Below are 15,000 nucleotides of genomic sequence, written 5' to 3' on the forward strand. Positions count from 1 at the left end.
TATGTCATAAGATAAGATTAAAAAAGGGAAAACACAGTAGGCTAGTTTACTTAACTATTTACAGTAGCCTAGGCTATATTGTGATTTGTTTACAGTAGTGCTTTGACTACTGTAATTTCTACGGTAACACTTACTACTGTAATTGTAGTTTACAGTAGAGGTACCGCATTTCCATTTACAGTATTTTATGCATTCACTGTAAAATGAAAACCAATTAAATACTGTGATTTCAGTAGTATTTACAGTAACTTACTGGCCAATTGTTGAAAAGAAAGAATACAGTAGTTTACTTTACTATTTACAGTACTATAGTGGCTATACTGTGTTTGTTTTACAGTAGTGCTTTGACTACTGTAATGTCTACAGTAACACTTGGACTACTGTAATTGTAGGGGCGTTACTGTACATTTTACAACATTCTACTGTAAAAAGCATATACAGTAGTGTGCTACTGTGAAATTTCCTGTAAATAACTGTGAATTTCACAGCCATTTTTTACAGTGTAGGCACTTTTTGTTGTTGCAAAAGGTAAAGTTGACACCGGTTAAACTCACTCAACATTTACAATACACTCACTATAATATACACCCAAAGCTGAACCTATAAGCGTATACAGGACCATGAACTATAGTTGTCACATGACATGCACACTGCACAGACATGACGCACACAATGAAAGCAGTCAAGCACATCCTTCCTTGTTGTGTCTGTGGTTTCAAAGCTGTTATAGGCCATAGTTGCAGGAGCTAGGAGTTGCAGGAGCTCTTGATGCTGCATGTCAATTGATGTTGTCAATGTGAAGAGATCAAATTCAAATGCTTAAAATTGACCACATAAACAGAACACACAATTTGTATTTTTTTTTCTATCTATTTTTGCTGAAGCAAGGTGTTGTAGCCGCCACATTAATGTTCCACCTGAATCAACACGTTGCAGAAATAGAAAACAAATTCTCTGTCATTCGCTGGTAAGGTGGCTGTACATTCTGAGTAAAGGGACACGGTGAAGTAGATCTGGTAAAAAAAAAAATAATCACCGTTCCACATCAAGCTTAATGGTATAGGGACGACGTTTGAGCCTGAAGGCTTTATCACAATGAATCAACTAAACATGCTAACCATGCTATCGCTGTTATATAGAGCCAAAGAAAGTTGTACAACAAAGTTGTACTTCTTTTTAAATGGAACCACCTGTTTCCTTTGTGTGCTACAAAGGCATGACTGTGTATAGTGGCAACCGGGTCATGGGTGGGATAACGTAGCCTGGCACGCCCTCCCAGTGACGCAACGCCTTCAGGCTTTTGCTGCTGGTCTGGTCAACTGCTCATTGAGAAGGATTTCTGAGTTCCCGAAATCTGCGGAACTGCCCCCTTTGGTCGAGAACCAATCAACTTTGAGCAGCTCCAACGGCTCTGGGTAGAGGCGTGTTCAAGGCAGAGGAAAGAGTGTTGTTATTGGTTTAAACTCGGCAATCCGCTTTCTGACATCTACCAGTAGCAAATCGAGGCACTTAAAGGAGGCGGGTCAACCAGCGCTGGCAAGAAACCGTGTTAGCACAGGCTGTTGGTCAGACTAAAGTCTCGCAGAGCCTTTGAAAGTCGATGGTAATCAGGCTAGGGATAACGGCCTGTGAACAGACCGACCAGGTATAGGCCTAAAGGCCTGAACACACCAACCCTACCGGCCGACCATCGGCAGAAAAGCAGTCGGACTAGTCGGGCTCTCGTCTCCCCTAGTCGGTCAAAAAAGTGCCACTGAACACTGACGCCGATTGTTCTGCGTGTGCGTGAAGTTCGATACATTCCCCATAACTGTGGGCTTCAGTCAGCCGAGTAGATATCATGCAGGATTCACGGAACTAATTGCCACTTCTGATTAAGCAAGACGAAAATATAAATATAATTACATAGTGTGTATTATTTTATTGCCATTGCTTGTGTGTGATGCCAACGAAACACTCTCTTGGGCACGGAATAAATAACTTTTCACCTTGTAGTTGTATTCCATTTATGAAATGAAAAGAGCAATTATGTTTTTTTTTTTTAAATAAGGCGAAATAGGGTCCGTGATTTTCACAGTTAGTAGATTATTACAGTATGCAGACTGAAAAATATTTTTGGTGGATTAGATCGCTGGTATAGCTGCATAGTATTTATTTGAAAAGTCGGTCTATGGGACTTGACATTGGAGCTGCTCTTCGATAGGAACGCCACCACTTGGGGCGCTGGTTTTCACTTTCCCTCCCTATAGGTATAGACTACTGTACAACCCAGCAGACCTGCAGTACACCTTAGCTCCAAAGGAGGCTCCAAATCCAACAGTGTTAGTCTGCTCATATAAAGGCGAAAATCACTAGAACACTATAATACATTTTTAACTCTGTTACTAGGGGTGTAAATCGGAGCCTTCATGCCGATTCGATTCGATTTCGATTTCCTAGGTCAGCGATTCGATTCTTTTCGATTATTTAGAATTCCCACCGATACGATTCGATTCGATTCGATTCGATTTTTACATGATATCTATTAAGTTTAAAAAATCTAGAAAAATAGAAATAATTTGCCTTTTATTGAGAATACAGAAACAGTAGCCTATTCTATTCACATGATGTACGTTACAGTATAAACAGGGCCAAATGATCTTTCTACCAGCCTTTTAGTGCAGTTTCTTCCTCCACACGCTGTGACATACAGTAGGCTACCTGCTGACTGTGAGATAACCTAATACAAATTGTAGGCCCAATATATCTGCATGTGTGTAATCAATATTAGAAGATTAATTAGCTAAACGTTTAACTTTAGGTAATTTGAGTCATAGGCAGCCTTCACTGTATTGGCGATGTGAGATTAAATAGGTGTCTGTCACTTTAAGGACGTGAACTTGCGAAAACGTTCTGAAGTTGGAAAGATTTCCTGGCCGTGTCGTAGCGGTACAGGCTATGATAGTTGTCACTGTTCAAAATAAATCAGTCCACAACTGGAGGACTTTTTGAATCTGAGGAACATGCTCAGCCAAGACAGTATGGGAAACGAACACAAATCATAATCTGAAGCATGTTCAACTAACGGGATAAACGTTTCCCCAAAACTTTAAATTGATTCGTTTGGACACTCGTTTCTCCAATTCCACTTCCTCCTAATAACTGTTATTAAATAACACCTGCTACTCAGAACACAGAAATGTTCAGAACATGTAGCCTAACTTGTAAAACGAGTAGCCTAACTAAAATGTCTCTAATGCATTGGCCAAGTGTCATTGCGTATAATAATGAATGACTAACGTCACTGTTAGCGTGCTCACTTGATCTGACGAATCCATCAGCTGTTTTCCACAGGGAAAAAACGTGTGTATCAGTGAAGCTATGGTAGGCCTAACAGTGAGGGTCACTAAATGCAAAACGTAGTCCACCAACTTATGCGATGATGACAAAATTCGCAGCCTATAAACGCTTTGTTGCGGTGCTGAACGTTTACAGTGAAGCATGTATGTCAACAACCCGCCAATTGCGAATGACCTTTTAATTCTACTCGCCAATGCAGATTTTCACTCACACTTGGCGAGTGGCAGAGGGTGACAATTTTAAACCCCTACTAGGCTATAAAGTAGAAGACAATAATGAGGATAGCGCTACCCGCAGATTAGGAGCAGATAGTAGACTACGCATAGGAGCATATGCTGAAAATAAACAGACGGAAAAATACTAAAATAAATACATTAATCGATTATCTTGCGGACGTATCGATGCATTGAATCGTTGGCTGTAGAATCGATGCATCGATGCAAATCGATTAATATTTACACCCCTATCTGTTACACCAGCCCTAGGCCAGGGGCAGAAGTGGAACGGGTGGCAGCTTCAGGTTATAGGGACCACAGTTGCTAAAAAAGCCAACAGAGGCTCTTTTTTCTCCGGCAGCTGAGGAAATTTGGGTGTGATGCGTTGGTAGTGTTGATCATGTAAAAATCTGCTAATTATGAAATAATAAAAAATGTTGGTTTATCATAAAGTAGCCTAATTATATATACTAAACATAAAATAAAAGTGAATTTGCATGAAGAAATCATGTTGTTGTTTTTTATGTAAATCTGAAAGAGTTATTTTTTTCAGTGTGGCCTGCAAGGGGATGCTGCAATTCTATTGTGCCATGAGAGTATTCTCTCTTTCTCTCTTTCTCTTTCTCTATCACTGTCTGGTAGAGACACCACTGTGCAAAACAGGCTACAGCTAGATTTCACACGGCCGAGAAGATCATATAGGTTGCAAAGTTACACCCTTACCAGAAATCTAAGGCCCACATGCAACGAAAGGGCATGAAAATCCTGATGGATGCACTCATTCCAACCATCGGCATCCTCCCATCAGGCAAAAGGCTTGGGGCTATTAGTACAAAGACCTCCCGGTTTTTTTTTTTTTTTAAATATCATACTGTAGTGCAATAGATTTTCCGCTCTCCATCCTTGCACCAATAGGCTACCTCATGGAAGTAGATCAATCCAACACAGGCCTTGGATATGTTTTTTTTTTAATTATTATTATTATTTTTATATATACAATGTTTTAAACTGTAATCATGCTTTTTATATGTCCTGCTATATTTGCACTTCTGGATGTGAACTTACAATTTGCACTTCAGGTGAACTTCGCAGTCACTTGCCACTTTATACTTGCCTAATGTAGGGACGAACCATGTAGGAGCATCATGTGGGCTATGTAGGCCTACTTTGTCTTATGTCTATGTCTGCATCTCGGACTTCCTGTTTTTGTGTGGTGTTGTCTTTTCTGTTGTAGAGCACACCGTCCGCAGCAAATTCCTAACTTCTGTTGTAGGCCTATGGCAATTAAAGTGTTGAATCTTGAATTCCTAGTGCTTAGCCAGCCTAGTATTCATGGTTCATCAGGTCCCTTTCCACAGGTGTATAAATTAAGCACCTTGACTATGAATGCAGACTGCATGGTGCTTGATTAATACACCCGTAGAAAGGGACCTGATGAAACCCATGAGTAGGCCTACATCCACTTATAAGTGTGTAGACCGCTCATGGGCTTAGCCCTGGTTACATATATAGCATCGGAGTGGTCTGAAAGAAAACAATCGACACCGAATCGTCAAGTCACATTATTAGGCTAGGCTAGTAGCCTGGCTAACGCCTCCCACTTCTCAAATGAGACGTGGTCTGGCAACCAGACGTTCATTTTCTCGTATTTGAAAAAATGCCCAGATCCGTTCATTGGGCGCCACGGATGTCAATCAAATGCGTCTCTGCATAGCTCTTCATGGTCTTGCTTTCTCCCCTGTTCTGTGATTGGCCTCCAACATCAGGCGAACATGGGGGCGTTAGTTTCCAGACTGCCTGAGCAGCGTGAAAGAAATCACCGCGCAAGGCAGTATGGGAAACCCAGGCTACTAGGCTAGTAGATTAGAGTTTAATATTTACCAACTATGTTTTATTAACCATGATAAATATTGGAAATGCTTTTAAAAGATTAGATGGGTGGCTCTTAAAAGAACCTTTGTTAATATCGCCGAAAATGGATTTACTTGGACTTCTCAGTCTTCTTGGGCAGAAGAACAGCCTGGATGTTAGGCAGCACACCACCCTGAGCGATGGTCACTCCGCCGAGCAGTTTGTTCAACTCCTCGTCGTTGCGGACGGCCAGCTGCAGATGGCGGGGGATGATACGGGTCTTCTTGTTGTCACGGGCAGCGTTACCGGCCAACTCCAAGATCTCAGCGGTCAGATACTCGAGCACAGCGGCCAAGTAGACCGGTGCACCAGCGCCGACACGCTGGGCATAATTGCCTTTGCGGAGCAGCCTGTGGACACGGCCCACGGGGAACTGGAGTCCAGCCCTTGAAGAACGAGTCTTAGCCTTCGCCCTAGCCTTGCCTCCGGTCTTTCCTCTTCCGCTCATCGTTGAATTGCTGGTGTAGTACTTGATTTCCAAGAAATGATACCGTTCAAGAACATGCAAAATATATATAGACACTCAGACAGGTTCTTATTCGCTGGCACCTCGTAGCTAAGAGCCAATCAGAACACAGCAGTAAATGTAACCATATCGCACTGGTTCACTTTGAGAATATGTCACAGTGATTTGATTTACATAGGCACACACAGCACATAAAGCATTCCTTGCATCAACAGACTATTGAACTGAACTGAACTGAACTGACTGTTTATTTAAAGATTGTAGTCTTTTAATTAATGATCATTCAAGCCTTACTCATATAGTCTTAATAGGCTACAATCTTTCAAGAATCTTTCCCAAATCTTGCCAAAGTCTATAGCCATTTCACGGCACTGTTCACGAATGTATGAATGGTCGAGTCTTGCTCATTATGGGAGAAGCATGCATTATGGGGCCGTGTCCTGTTTATCTCACGAAAAATAAATCGTGGCTCGATTCCGAGGATTATGCAGTCCTCTCAGAGCAGGTAGTGTCCTGGTAGCTCTGGCGGGTTGTATGGGCAAACACCTTCAGACATGGATTGTGAAGACGTTTTAACGTTAACTGAATGAATATATAATTAGTCAATTGTTACATTACGTCCAGGCAGTTAACATGCAGCCATGACCCGGAAGCACGTTTTAAGTCACAATCATGATAAGCTGATTGTGCTTAGAAAATGTAACGTTAAAAGCTAAGACATACGTTAACGTTTGGGCAACGGAATAGGGAAAGGCATGGCGTTTTGTAATGAAAGACATAAACGGTGGAGCACGTGAATGTGTTCTAAATAATCTATATTACTGAAGCTTTCCTCATACATTAAAATAAGATTGCACACTTTTCACACGTTTGTTAAAACATCACACACTCGACGATGAAAAGCAGAACAAAGAGAAAATGTAGAAGCTCGTGGGGGTTGGGTAAGTATGTGTGTGCTTGTATGAGTCGGTGGTGGGTTGATCTTGTGGCCCACCCCTTTCGGGAAGGACAGCCAATCATAGTGAAGAAGCCCATCCAACACTGTTTCATTGGATGGGTGAAATACAGTTTCTTATTTGCATAGAGCCCTATATATATATAAATACAAGGAATAACTCACTTACGCAGTTTACTTACGCAGATAACCATGCCTGAACCAGCAAAACCCGCACCCAAGAAGGGATCAAAGAAGGCCGTGACTAAGACGGCAGGAAAAGGAGGCAAGAAACGCAGAAAGTCCAGGAAGGAGAGTTATGCCATCTACGTGTACAAGGTCCTGAAGCAGGTCCACCCCGACACCGGTATCTCCTCCAAGGCGATGGGCATCATGAACTCGTTCGTGAACGACATCTTCGAGCGCATCGGAGGGGAGGCTTCCCGCTTGGCTCATTACAACAAGAGGTCCACCATCACCTCCAGGGAGATCCAGACAGCAGTGCGTCTGCTTCTGCCCGGTGAGCTGGCCAAGCACGCCGTGTCCGAGGGAACTAAGGCCGTCACCAAGTACACCAGCTCCAAGTAAATCCACATGGCACCCTTTTCACCGAAAGGCTCTTTTAAGAGCCGCCCAATTATATCTATAAAAAGCAAAGCATTTCATCAAGATGTAGAGGTCGCCATCAAAAAAACCGATTGAATGTTATTTACTGCTCATGATTAAATGTGGTCTACGGTGGTACACACCCTAGGCTAGGGGTGTTTCCTATGACTGTTTACTATGCCTTGTGCAATTTCCTTTAGCAACTACACAATAGATCTAATCCAAGGCTTCCCAAACTTTTTTAGCAGTTCACCCTTTTACATTCCATATATAACCATGATATACTTCAGAACAGGAACATTTCAGTAACAGTATCCGTGAACGCTGCATTATCCAGCAAACACAACGTTGACGCTGTCGTGACTCGTGACGTCACCTTCAAATCGTTCGGTAGTCTTCTACTAGGTCCGCAAACATAGTATAGAACCATCCGGACAACCGCAACAGCGCACACTTCGTATAGTATCTTACCACTGCCAGTATCTGTGAAAATGTCTGGAAGAGGCAAAGGAGGAAAAGGTCTTGGAAAGGGAGGCGCTAAGCGCCATCGCAAGGTTCTCCGTGATAACATCCAGGGAATCACCAAGCCCGCTATCCGCCGCCTGGCTCGCCGTGGTGGTGTGAAGCGAATCTCTGGTCTGATCTACGAGGAGACTCGTGGTGTGCTGAAGGTTTTCCTGGAGAACGTGATCCGTGATGCCGTCACCTACACCGAGCACGCCAAGAGAAAGACCGTCACTGCCATGGATGTGGTCTACGCTCTGAAACGCCAGGGCCGTACTCTGTACGGTTTCGGCGGTTGAAGTTCTTAAATTGTATTACAAAACAAGGCTCTTTTCAGAGCCACCCATGTTTTCACGAAAGCGGTATTCCTCTTCACGTTATTAGGTCAAGCTTCCACAGGGCTTAAAGGAACACTTCACCGTGTCTTTCATATTAAACTATGTTATCTGCTTAAGCAAGACGAGTTGATACATACCTCTCACGTCTCAATGCGTGCACTCAAGCCACTTGGTTAGCACTTAGCTTAGCCCAATGTATTCCTTGCGGGCCAAACAGATGAACAGTTAGAAGCGACCAAAGCCCAGCAAAGAGGAGGTCATACAGTCACACACCTCAAGATTCAATGGTCTATCGGCGACATTGTAACTCTGGCTTACTGCTGCCATTGAAATACCACAGGAGGGGACTTGGACTTGCAAGTGTAGCGGGCACCTGTCAGTTATTGCAGTAATATGAAGGAATGTTTTTGTTTTATATTGTGAAATAAATTACGCATTTTCCCACTTTGTGACTTCACTTATGTTGAAACAAATCTCAAAATCGATATAAAAGTATCACTCTGGATGTTTTATATATAAAAAAAGCTTTGAACCTACATCAAATGTAGGAAACTATATTTGATGTATATAAAATATATAGGAAACTGAAAATAGATAATGAAAACAAGATTTAATGGTTGCAATAAGGAAAAATAAACAAGCATTATACATTGTGCAATTGTCCCACCGATGTCTGTGAAACATGTAAACGTCACTCTGTGCCTAGCACATAATAGTTACAGTAGGTCTACATATCCATTGCCCAGTGATGGGCAAGCTACTTAGAAAATGTAGTGAGCTAAAGCTACCAGCTAGCTACACAAAAGCTACCTAAAGACAAAATGTAGCAAGCTAAGTTACATAAATTTCACAAAAGTAGCTTACTACATCAGAAGCTACTTTGTAATTTACAAAACAATGAACATAAACCAATAAAGTGAACCAGCTTCATGACATGTAAACACACTTTTAATGGCGTTGCTTGCACTTTAACATTGTTCTTGCCATTTCCCTGTTACAACCAGATGCACTCTAGTCATGTGTGCTCAAATAAACAGGTAGTAGCCATAGACAGTAAAGAAACCGAATGCTTAATCATTTTAATCAAGACACTGTGAGCCATAGTGAATGCCACTATATCCAGTAATCTACTATAACAAAAATGATAAAAACTTGCATTTGTAGAATAGATATTGAAACAAGACATAGTACAGAGTAGATAGCCATTCTGTGTATAAGGAGGAGAAAATGAGAGACTTCCTCTGTGAATTTTATTGGCAGCTTGCAACCTTATGAAGTGGCTACATCGGACAGGCCTTCACCTCAAAACCCCCAAACTACCGCTCTGCCCCAAAAGTATTAGCTGCGTTTCCATTACAAATATGCGCAAAAACTTTGTCGATATTGTCTTAATGTCGAAAATCACAATTTTCGCAATTGCGGTGTTTCCATTACATTCGGCTAACTTAATTAAAATCTCGTGTATTCTCGCGTGCTGTAAGTCATTAGGAGACATGGCGGTTATCAACATTTAACCCAGATTTACACTAAATGCATTCAAATTGCCACCACGGCACTAACGCTGATTATCAGTCATTAGGCTATAAGCCATCAGCGGAGGAGGCCTACGTTTTGGTGGGGCAGAAACATAAAATTAAAAATGACATATCAATCACAGGAGTTTGTTATAGGCCTATGCTTAAATCGGGTCACAGCCATGTCAGTGGAATATTTCGTAGATCAGCCCAGTTGATTAGTTTCTAGAACTAGAATCTAAAATCTAGAATTAGATTTCTTTCAGCACCGTTCTCATCACGTTAAACCAGCAAAGCATAGCAACGTTGTTGCTATGGGTAAACAAAACTAGTTGAGCGGTTGCGTATGCAGCGTTTTTGAGAAAGTGTTGGCGAGTTCACAGAGTGTGGATTCAACATTTTAGAATGACACGAGACACTTTTAATGAATAAAAATATATATTTTTTACATTATTCTCCCGGTGCCACTTCCTGTCGACAGTCTTCTTCGCCGGTTTCGTTCCTCCTAACATCCGGTTGTTGGATCACGTGACTCGTTAGATGCGAAAAAAGTGTTTCCATTGCAGTTTTGCGAAATATACAAATTTCGATACGCTCGAAATACCACCTCACCCTAGCGCAAAAACTTTTTATCGAAAAATGTGAGTTTTTTCGAAATGTGCGTGTTTCCATTCACCACATTTCTTTTCGCAAATCTTAATTTGCGCAATTTAATGGTCAATGGAAACGCAGCTAATTATGGGCCAATCGCTGAAGATGGCCATCGGTGGAGTGCAAACATATCACCCGGGGGAGGCTAATCGTTGAGCACGTTTGGCCTGTTGTTGACCATTATGATCAAGTAGGCCTACACCTTTCCTGTGTCGCAATAGAGACATTAACCCTCAAAAGAATGGTTCATTAAAAAAAAAAAAAAAAAAAAAAAGCCACAGCGAGATTGAGGCTTGGCTTGGGTAACATCCAGACATTAGTATGTTTTTAGCGACAACCACACAAACACATACAACTATGCATCAAGAGTCTGTTTAAAAAAAAACAAAACGTGCCTTGCCGCAGAACGAGAATTCGAGACATAAACCAAGCATAAGCAAGATACGCGCTTTTGTGTAGTTTGCTGTATTGTTTTAAGAAATGCAGTAGCTCTTAACTGTAAATGTTAACGGTCATTCGAGAAATGCACCACAGCGACTGAGATAAACTGTAATTGAGATAATAAACTTAGAATAGATTATTCCACACCAACTGCAGGGAAAGAAACAAGGGGAACAGCAGGGCGGAAAACAACAAAGGGGCGGGATCTTCTGGTCGACATAGTGACCAATCCTGGTTTGCGTTTTAAAATGGCGCACGCTGATAGGACCAACAGTAAAGCCTGCAGAATTGTTAGCTATTTGCATACAGATTTGTTTATAAACAGGACTGTTCTAGGGCACATTATATATCTACTAACTGCAGCTGAAAATAGGATAAATCAAAATGCCCGAACCAGCGAAGTCCGCACCCAAGAAGGGATCAAAGAAAGCCGTAACCAAGACGGCAGGAAAGGGAGGCAAGAAACGCAGAAAGACCAGGAAGGAGAGCTATGCTATCTACGTGTACAAGGTCCTGAAGCAGGTCCACCCCGACACCGGTATCTCCTCCAAGGCGATGGGCATCATGAACTCGTTCGTGAACGACATCTTCGAGCGCATCGGAGGAGAGGCTTCTCGCTTGGCTCACTACAACAAGAGGTCCACCATCACCTCCAGGGAGATCCAGACCGCAGTGCGTCTGCTTCTGCCCGGTGAGCTGGCCAAGCACGCCGTGTCCGAGGGAACCAAGGCCGTCACCAAGTACACCAGCTCCAAGTAAATATACTTGTGAACAAAGTCCAACGGCTCTTTTAAGAGCCACCCACAATACGTTAAGAGCATTTCCATGATTAGATTTCATATCTATTTTGAGTCAAAGCGCTTGCATGAACGTTGTGATCACATCGATGTGTGCCTGCCTACGGCAGGGTATGAACATTTGCTATATCCGCATACGATACGGCGAACCATGCTAAGCTCGTGGTAACTGGCACAACAATGAGTTGGCTAATTGCACGAAGTACATGCAACATTTCTACGTTGCTTACAGAGACTGTCGGTGAGACTACTTGTGCAGCCGTATTCACTGAATGTAAAGGGTGTAGGTTCTGCAACTGCAAGACTTGTGTTGTATAAATTACTTCTACCAAAGTCATAAGTGTCTGCGTACACCTCGCACCCCTCCCCCATTGCCACTTCCGCTGTAGCCTAGAAGTGTGGGTTTTTTTTAAAACACTTTTAGACTAAAACAAACAAAAAAAAACCTTTTTATTTTGAGCAATTAAATGCTTCGTTTGTATGTTCAGTACACATCAGTTATTTTCAAAGAGAGGATCTGCGCCTGTAAAAGTGGCTGTTGTCCTTATAGGTGCGTAGCCTCCTAGCCTACTATAGCCTATATCAAAAAACAGGAATGAAGCTCGCTCACAAAATGTATAATCCAAAAAAAACGAGAGTTCACATCAAAAAAGTGATATATTGGCCCACCATGCTTATAAAAAAGACCTAAAGTGCAAGTGCAGCGCAATCCTTTCGGGTGACCCCATCCTCAGTGCAAAAAAAGAGTTCAGTAGGGTAGACCGTGTACAGTTGAGACACTTTTTGCGTTTTGATATTACACACAAAAATAGATAGTGAAAAGAAGTGAATTTCCACATGACATTTCACATGACGTTTTATGAGCTTGTAGACTTAAATATTATCTATCAATAATACCCATAAGTAGTTTATATTTTCCACAATTAGCTCATAAACATAAGGTGCATTTTTGTCTCTACTGTGTCTCAACTGTACCATATGTGGTACAGTTGAGACAGTACCATGGTACAGTTGAGACACACCAACAGTTTCATAAGGGTAATGAGCTATTCATTGTGGAAGGCACATGGTGACGTCAAAAATGTCTTATGAGAAAACATCTTTTGCCGATAACTTTGGATAGGAGATACTTGTGTCATTCAAATTTTCCATGATCAAAGAGGACACTAATACGCATGTGCATAGCAAAAATCACAACTTGGGCTTACTGTGCACGCAAGATATTTAAGGTGTCTCAACTATACTCGTGTGTCAACTGTACACGGTCTACCCCTACACATCACTGTTATATCCTGTTGCTGCTATTATTATGATGATGATGATGATGATGATGATGATGATAGGCTACAGGATAATCCGATTGACATCTCTAGGTCAAAGGTCATTTTTGGAAAGGGAGGACGGGACATTTTAGGCCTGAATACCTGCATACAGTCCTATACTATGATGTTACATTGAGAGTGTTGAATAAAGTGGCAAACATCCTAAATGAAAACAATCCATAGGAGGCCATAGGAGGCCAAGGGAGATTCCGTTTTTAAAATCGGAATGTCTACCAGCCACGTGACAGCAGCCAAATGGTCAAGTTCACCACCAGACATCATTAGTGCATTGACCACGGAATATTGATTATTAGTGCACAGTGACCACGGAACACTCATCATTAGTGCATAGTGACCACGGAATATTCATTATTAGTGCATAGTGACCACGGAACACTGATGCATAGTGACTACGGAATATTCATCATTAGTCCATAGTGACCACGGAACACTGATCATTAGTGCATAGTGACCACAGAACACTGATGCATAGTGACCACGGAATATTCATCATTAGATAGTGACCACGGAATAATCATCATTAGTGCATATAGTGACCATGGATTTTTTTTTTGTGTGTGTTGCCTTGTGTTGCTCTGACTTTGTAGCTCGAGTTTGAGAAATAAATAAAATATGTTATTATTACTGCCACTGTACTTCACTGCATGCCTTCACTTGATCATTTCTCCACTGTGCGACAGGAAGTCATGACATCAATGTTTTACACAGCTGCTAAGGGGTGCATAGACCTCTGAAGTTCGCCTACAAAAAGGATCCAAAGCTGCCATCTTTGCCCATATAAGGAGATCCGGGAGTTAATTGAAGCTAACTGCCTATGGCAAGTTGCATGGTAAGTTAGCTCTGGGGTAGCAAAGATCAAAGTGTGCCGTCTTCACCTACCGAAGGTCACAGTATCCACTAGACGGCAGTGGACAAAACTGTGTAGTGAAAAATGTCTGCATTTCCAATGTCATCATCCCCGCGAGAGTTTAACAGGTGCGATAATTGAAAATCCCCATGTTATTTTCCCATAGAAAAAATCTCAAGATACCGGATCTCCTTATTTGGGCAAAGATGGTGGCTTTTTTGTAGGCGAACTTCAGAGGTCTATTGTGACAATCCTGGTGTGTTGTGAGGTTGGTGTCATGAAGCCTTGCACGCCCATTTCCATCTGAATTGAATGCCCAAAATGTGTTGTCATATGTTCGCCTATAAAAAGGATCCAAAGCTGCCATCTTTGCCCATATAAGGAGATCTGGGTGTTAATTGAAGCCAACTGCTTATATTGCAAGTTGCATTGTAAGTTAGCTGTGGGGATTAACAGAGCTCTGATGACATCATTTTGATTTGCTAGAATTGTTCTTTTAAATGGAAAATCGTTTTGGCACTTCTTATGTTGCTAAAAGATAATTCGCTTCAAGAGTTAATGCGCTTGAACATCTGATGGAAAAAGGACTTATGGCCTCTGCTCTGTGTAAAGGGTGAATGTTCAATTGAAGTCTATGGCCTCTGCCTAGCCTCTGTTCTGTATAAAGGGCGATTTGGGTTCCCGGAAGTTGTTCCTGATGAAATATCTTGCTCTGCATTTGTAATCTTTGGCTGCATGCATCACTGTTTAGAGTCTGAAACCTACTTACCACGTGTACCAACAGCATCTGGCATCCAGACAAGGGGCGCCTCTCAACATCTCTCCTCGGTCCTCGATGCTCGGTCCTCCACGCTCGTTCCCACAGATCTATAACTAGCACTGGATAGACTTTCCCATTGTTGCCGCCCCATCATTCTTTATGTAGATCAGTGGGAACGAGGACCGAGGAAGGAAGGGAGGATGCATAGAAAGATGAATGAAAGGCACCCTATAGGTGAATATAAATGGAGGAGAGCAAAGGTTTTGTAAACACTACCATGTTTAATTCACTACCAGGTCAGAGGTCAATCAGAGGTCAAATTTAGCAACAGGGT

The 15,000-nt window shown here is 42.0% G+C and overlaps 4 protein-coding genes across 4 annotated transcripts; 3 read left to right on the forward strand and 1 right to left on the reverse strand.

Moving 5' to 3' along the window:
* Window positions 1-4,722: 4,722 nt before the first annotated feature.
* LOC134059771 (histone H2A) lies at window positions 4,723-5,936 on the reverse strand. The gene has a single exon (XM_062516304.1). The coding sequence runs from the start codon at window positions 5,911-5,913 to the stop codon at window positions 5,536-5,538; it is 378 nt and encodes a 125-aa protein (XP_062372288.1). The 5' UTR covers window positions 5,914-5,936; the 3' UTR covers window positions 4,723-5,535.
* A 1,142-nt stretch (window positions 5,937-7,078) lies between these two features.
* Window positions 7,079-7,611, forward strand: LOC134060197 (histone H2B-like). The gene has a single exon (XM_062516860.1). It carries the CDS (start codon window positions 7,079-7,081, stop codon window positions 7,451-7,453), a length of 375 nt encoding a protein of 124 aa, XP_062372844.1. The 3' UTR covers window positions 7,454-7,611.
* Window positions 7,612-7,848: 237 nt separating this feature from the next.
* Window positions 7,849-8,325, forward strand: LOC134060799 (histone H4). Its single transcript, XM_062517358.1, has one exon. The coding sequence runs from the start codon at window positions 7,963-7,965 to the stop codon at window positions 8,272-8,274; it is 312 nt and encodes a 103-aa protein (XP_062373342.1). The 5' UTR covers window positions 7,849-7,962; the 3' UTR covers window positions 8,275-8,325.
* A 2,963-nt stretch (window positions 8,326-11,288) lies between these two features.
* LOC134060283 (histone H2B 1/2-like) lies at window positions 11,289-12,039 on the forward strand. Its single transcript, XM_062516973.1, has one exon. It carries the CDS (start codon window positions 11,304-11,306, stop codon window positions 11,676-11,678), a length of 375 nt encoding a protein of 124 aa, XP_062372957.1. The 5' UTR covers window positions 11,289-11,303; the 3' UTR covers window positions 11,679-12,039.
* The last annotated feature ends 2,961 nt before the right edge of the window (window positions 12,040-15,000 follow it).

Source organism: Sardina pilchardus, chromosome 1, assembly GCF_963854185.1.
Source record: "Sardina pilchardus chromosome 1, fSarPil1.1, whole genome shotgun sequence".
Classification (NCBI taxonomy): Eukaryota; Metazoa; Chordata; class Actinopteri; order Clupeiformes; family Clupeidae; genus Sardina; species Sardina pilchardus.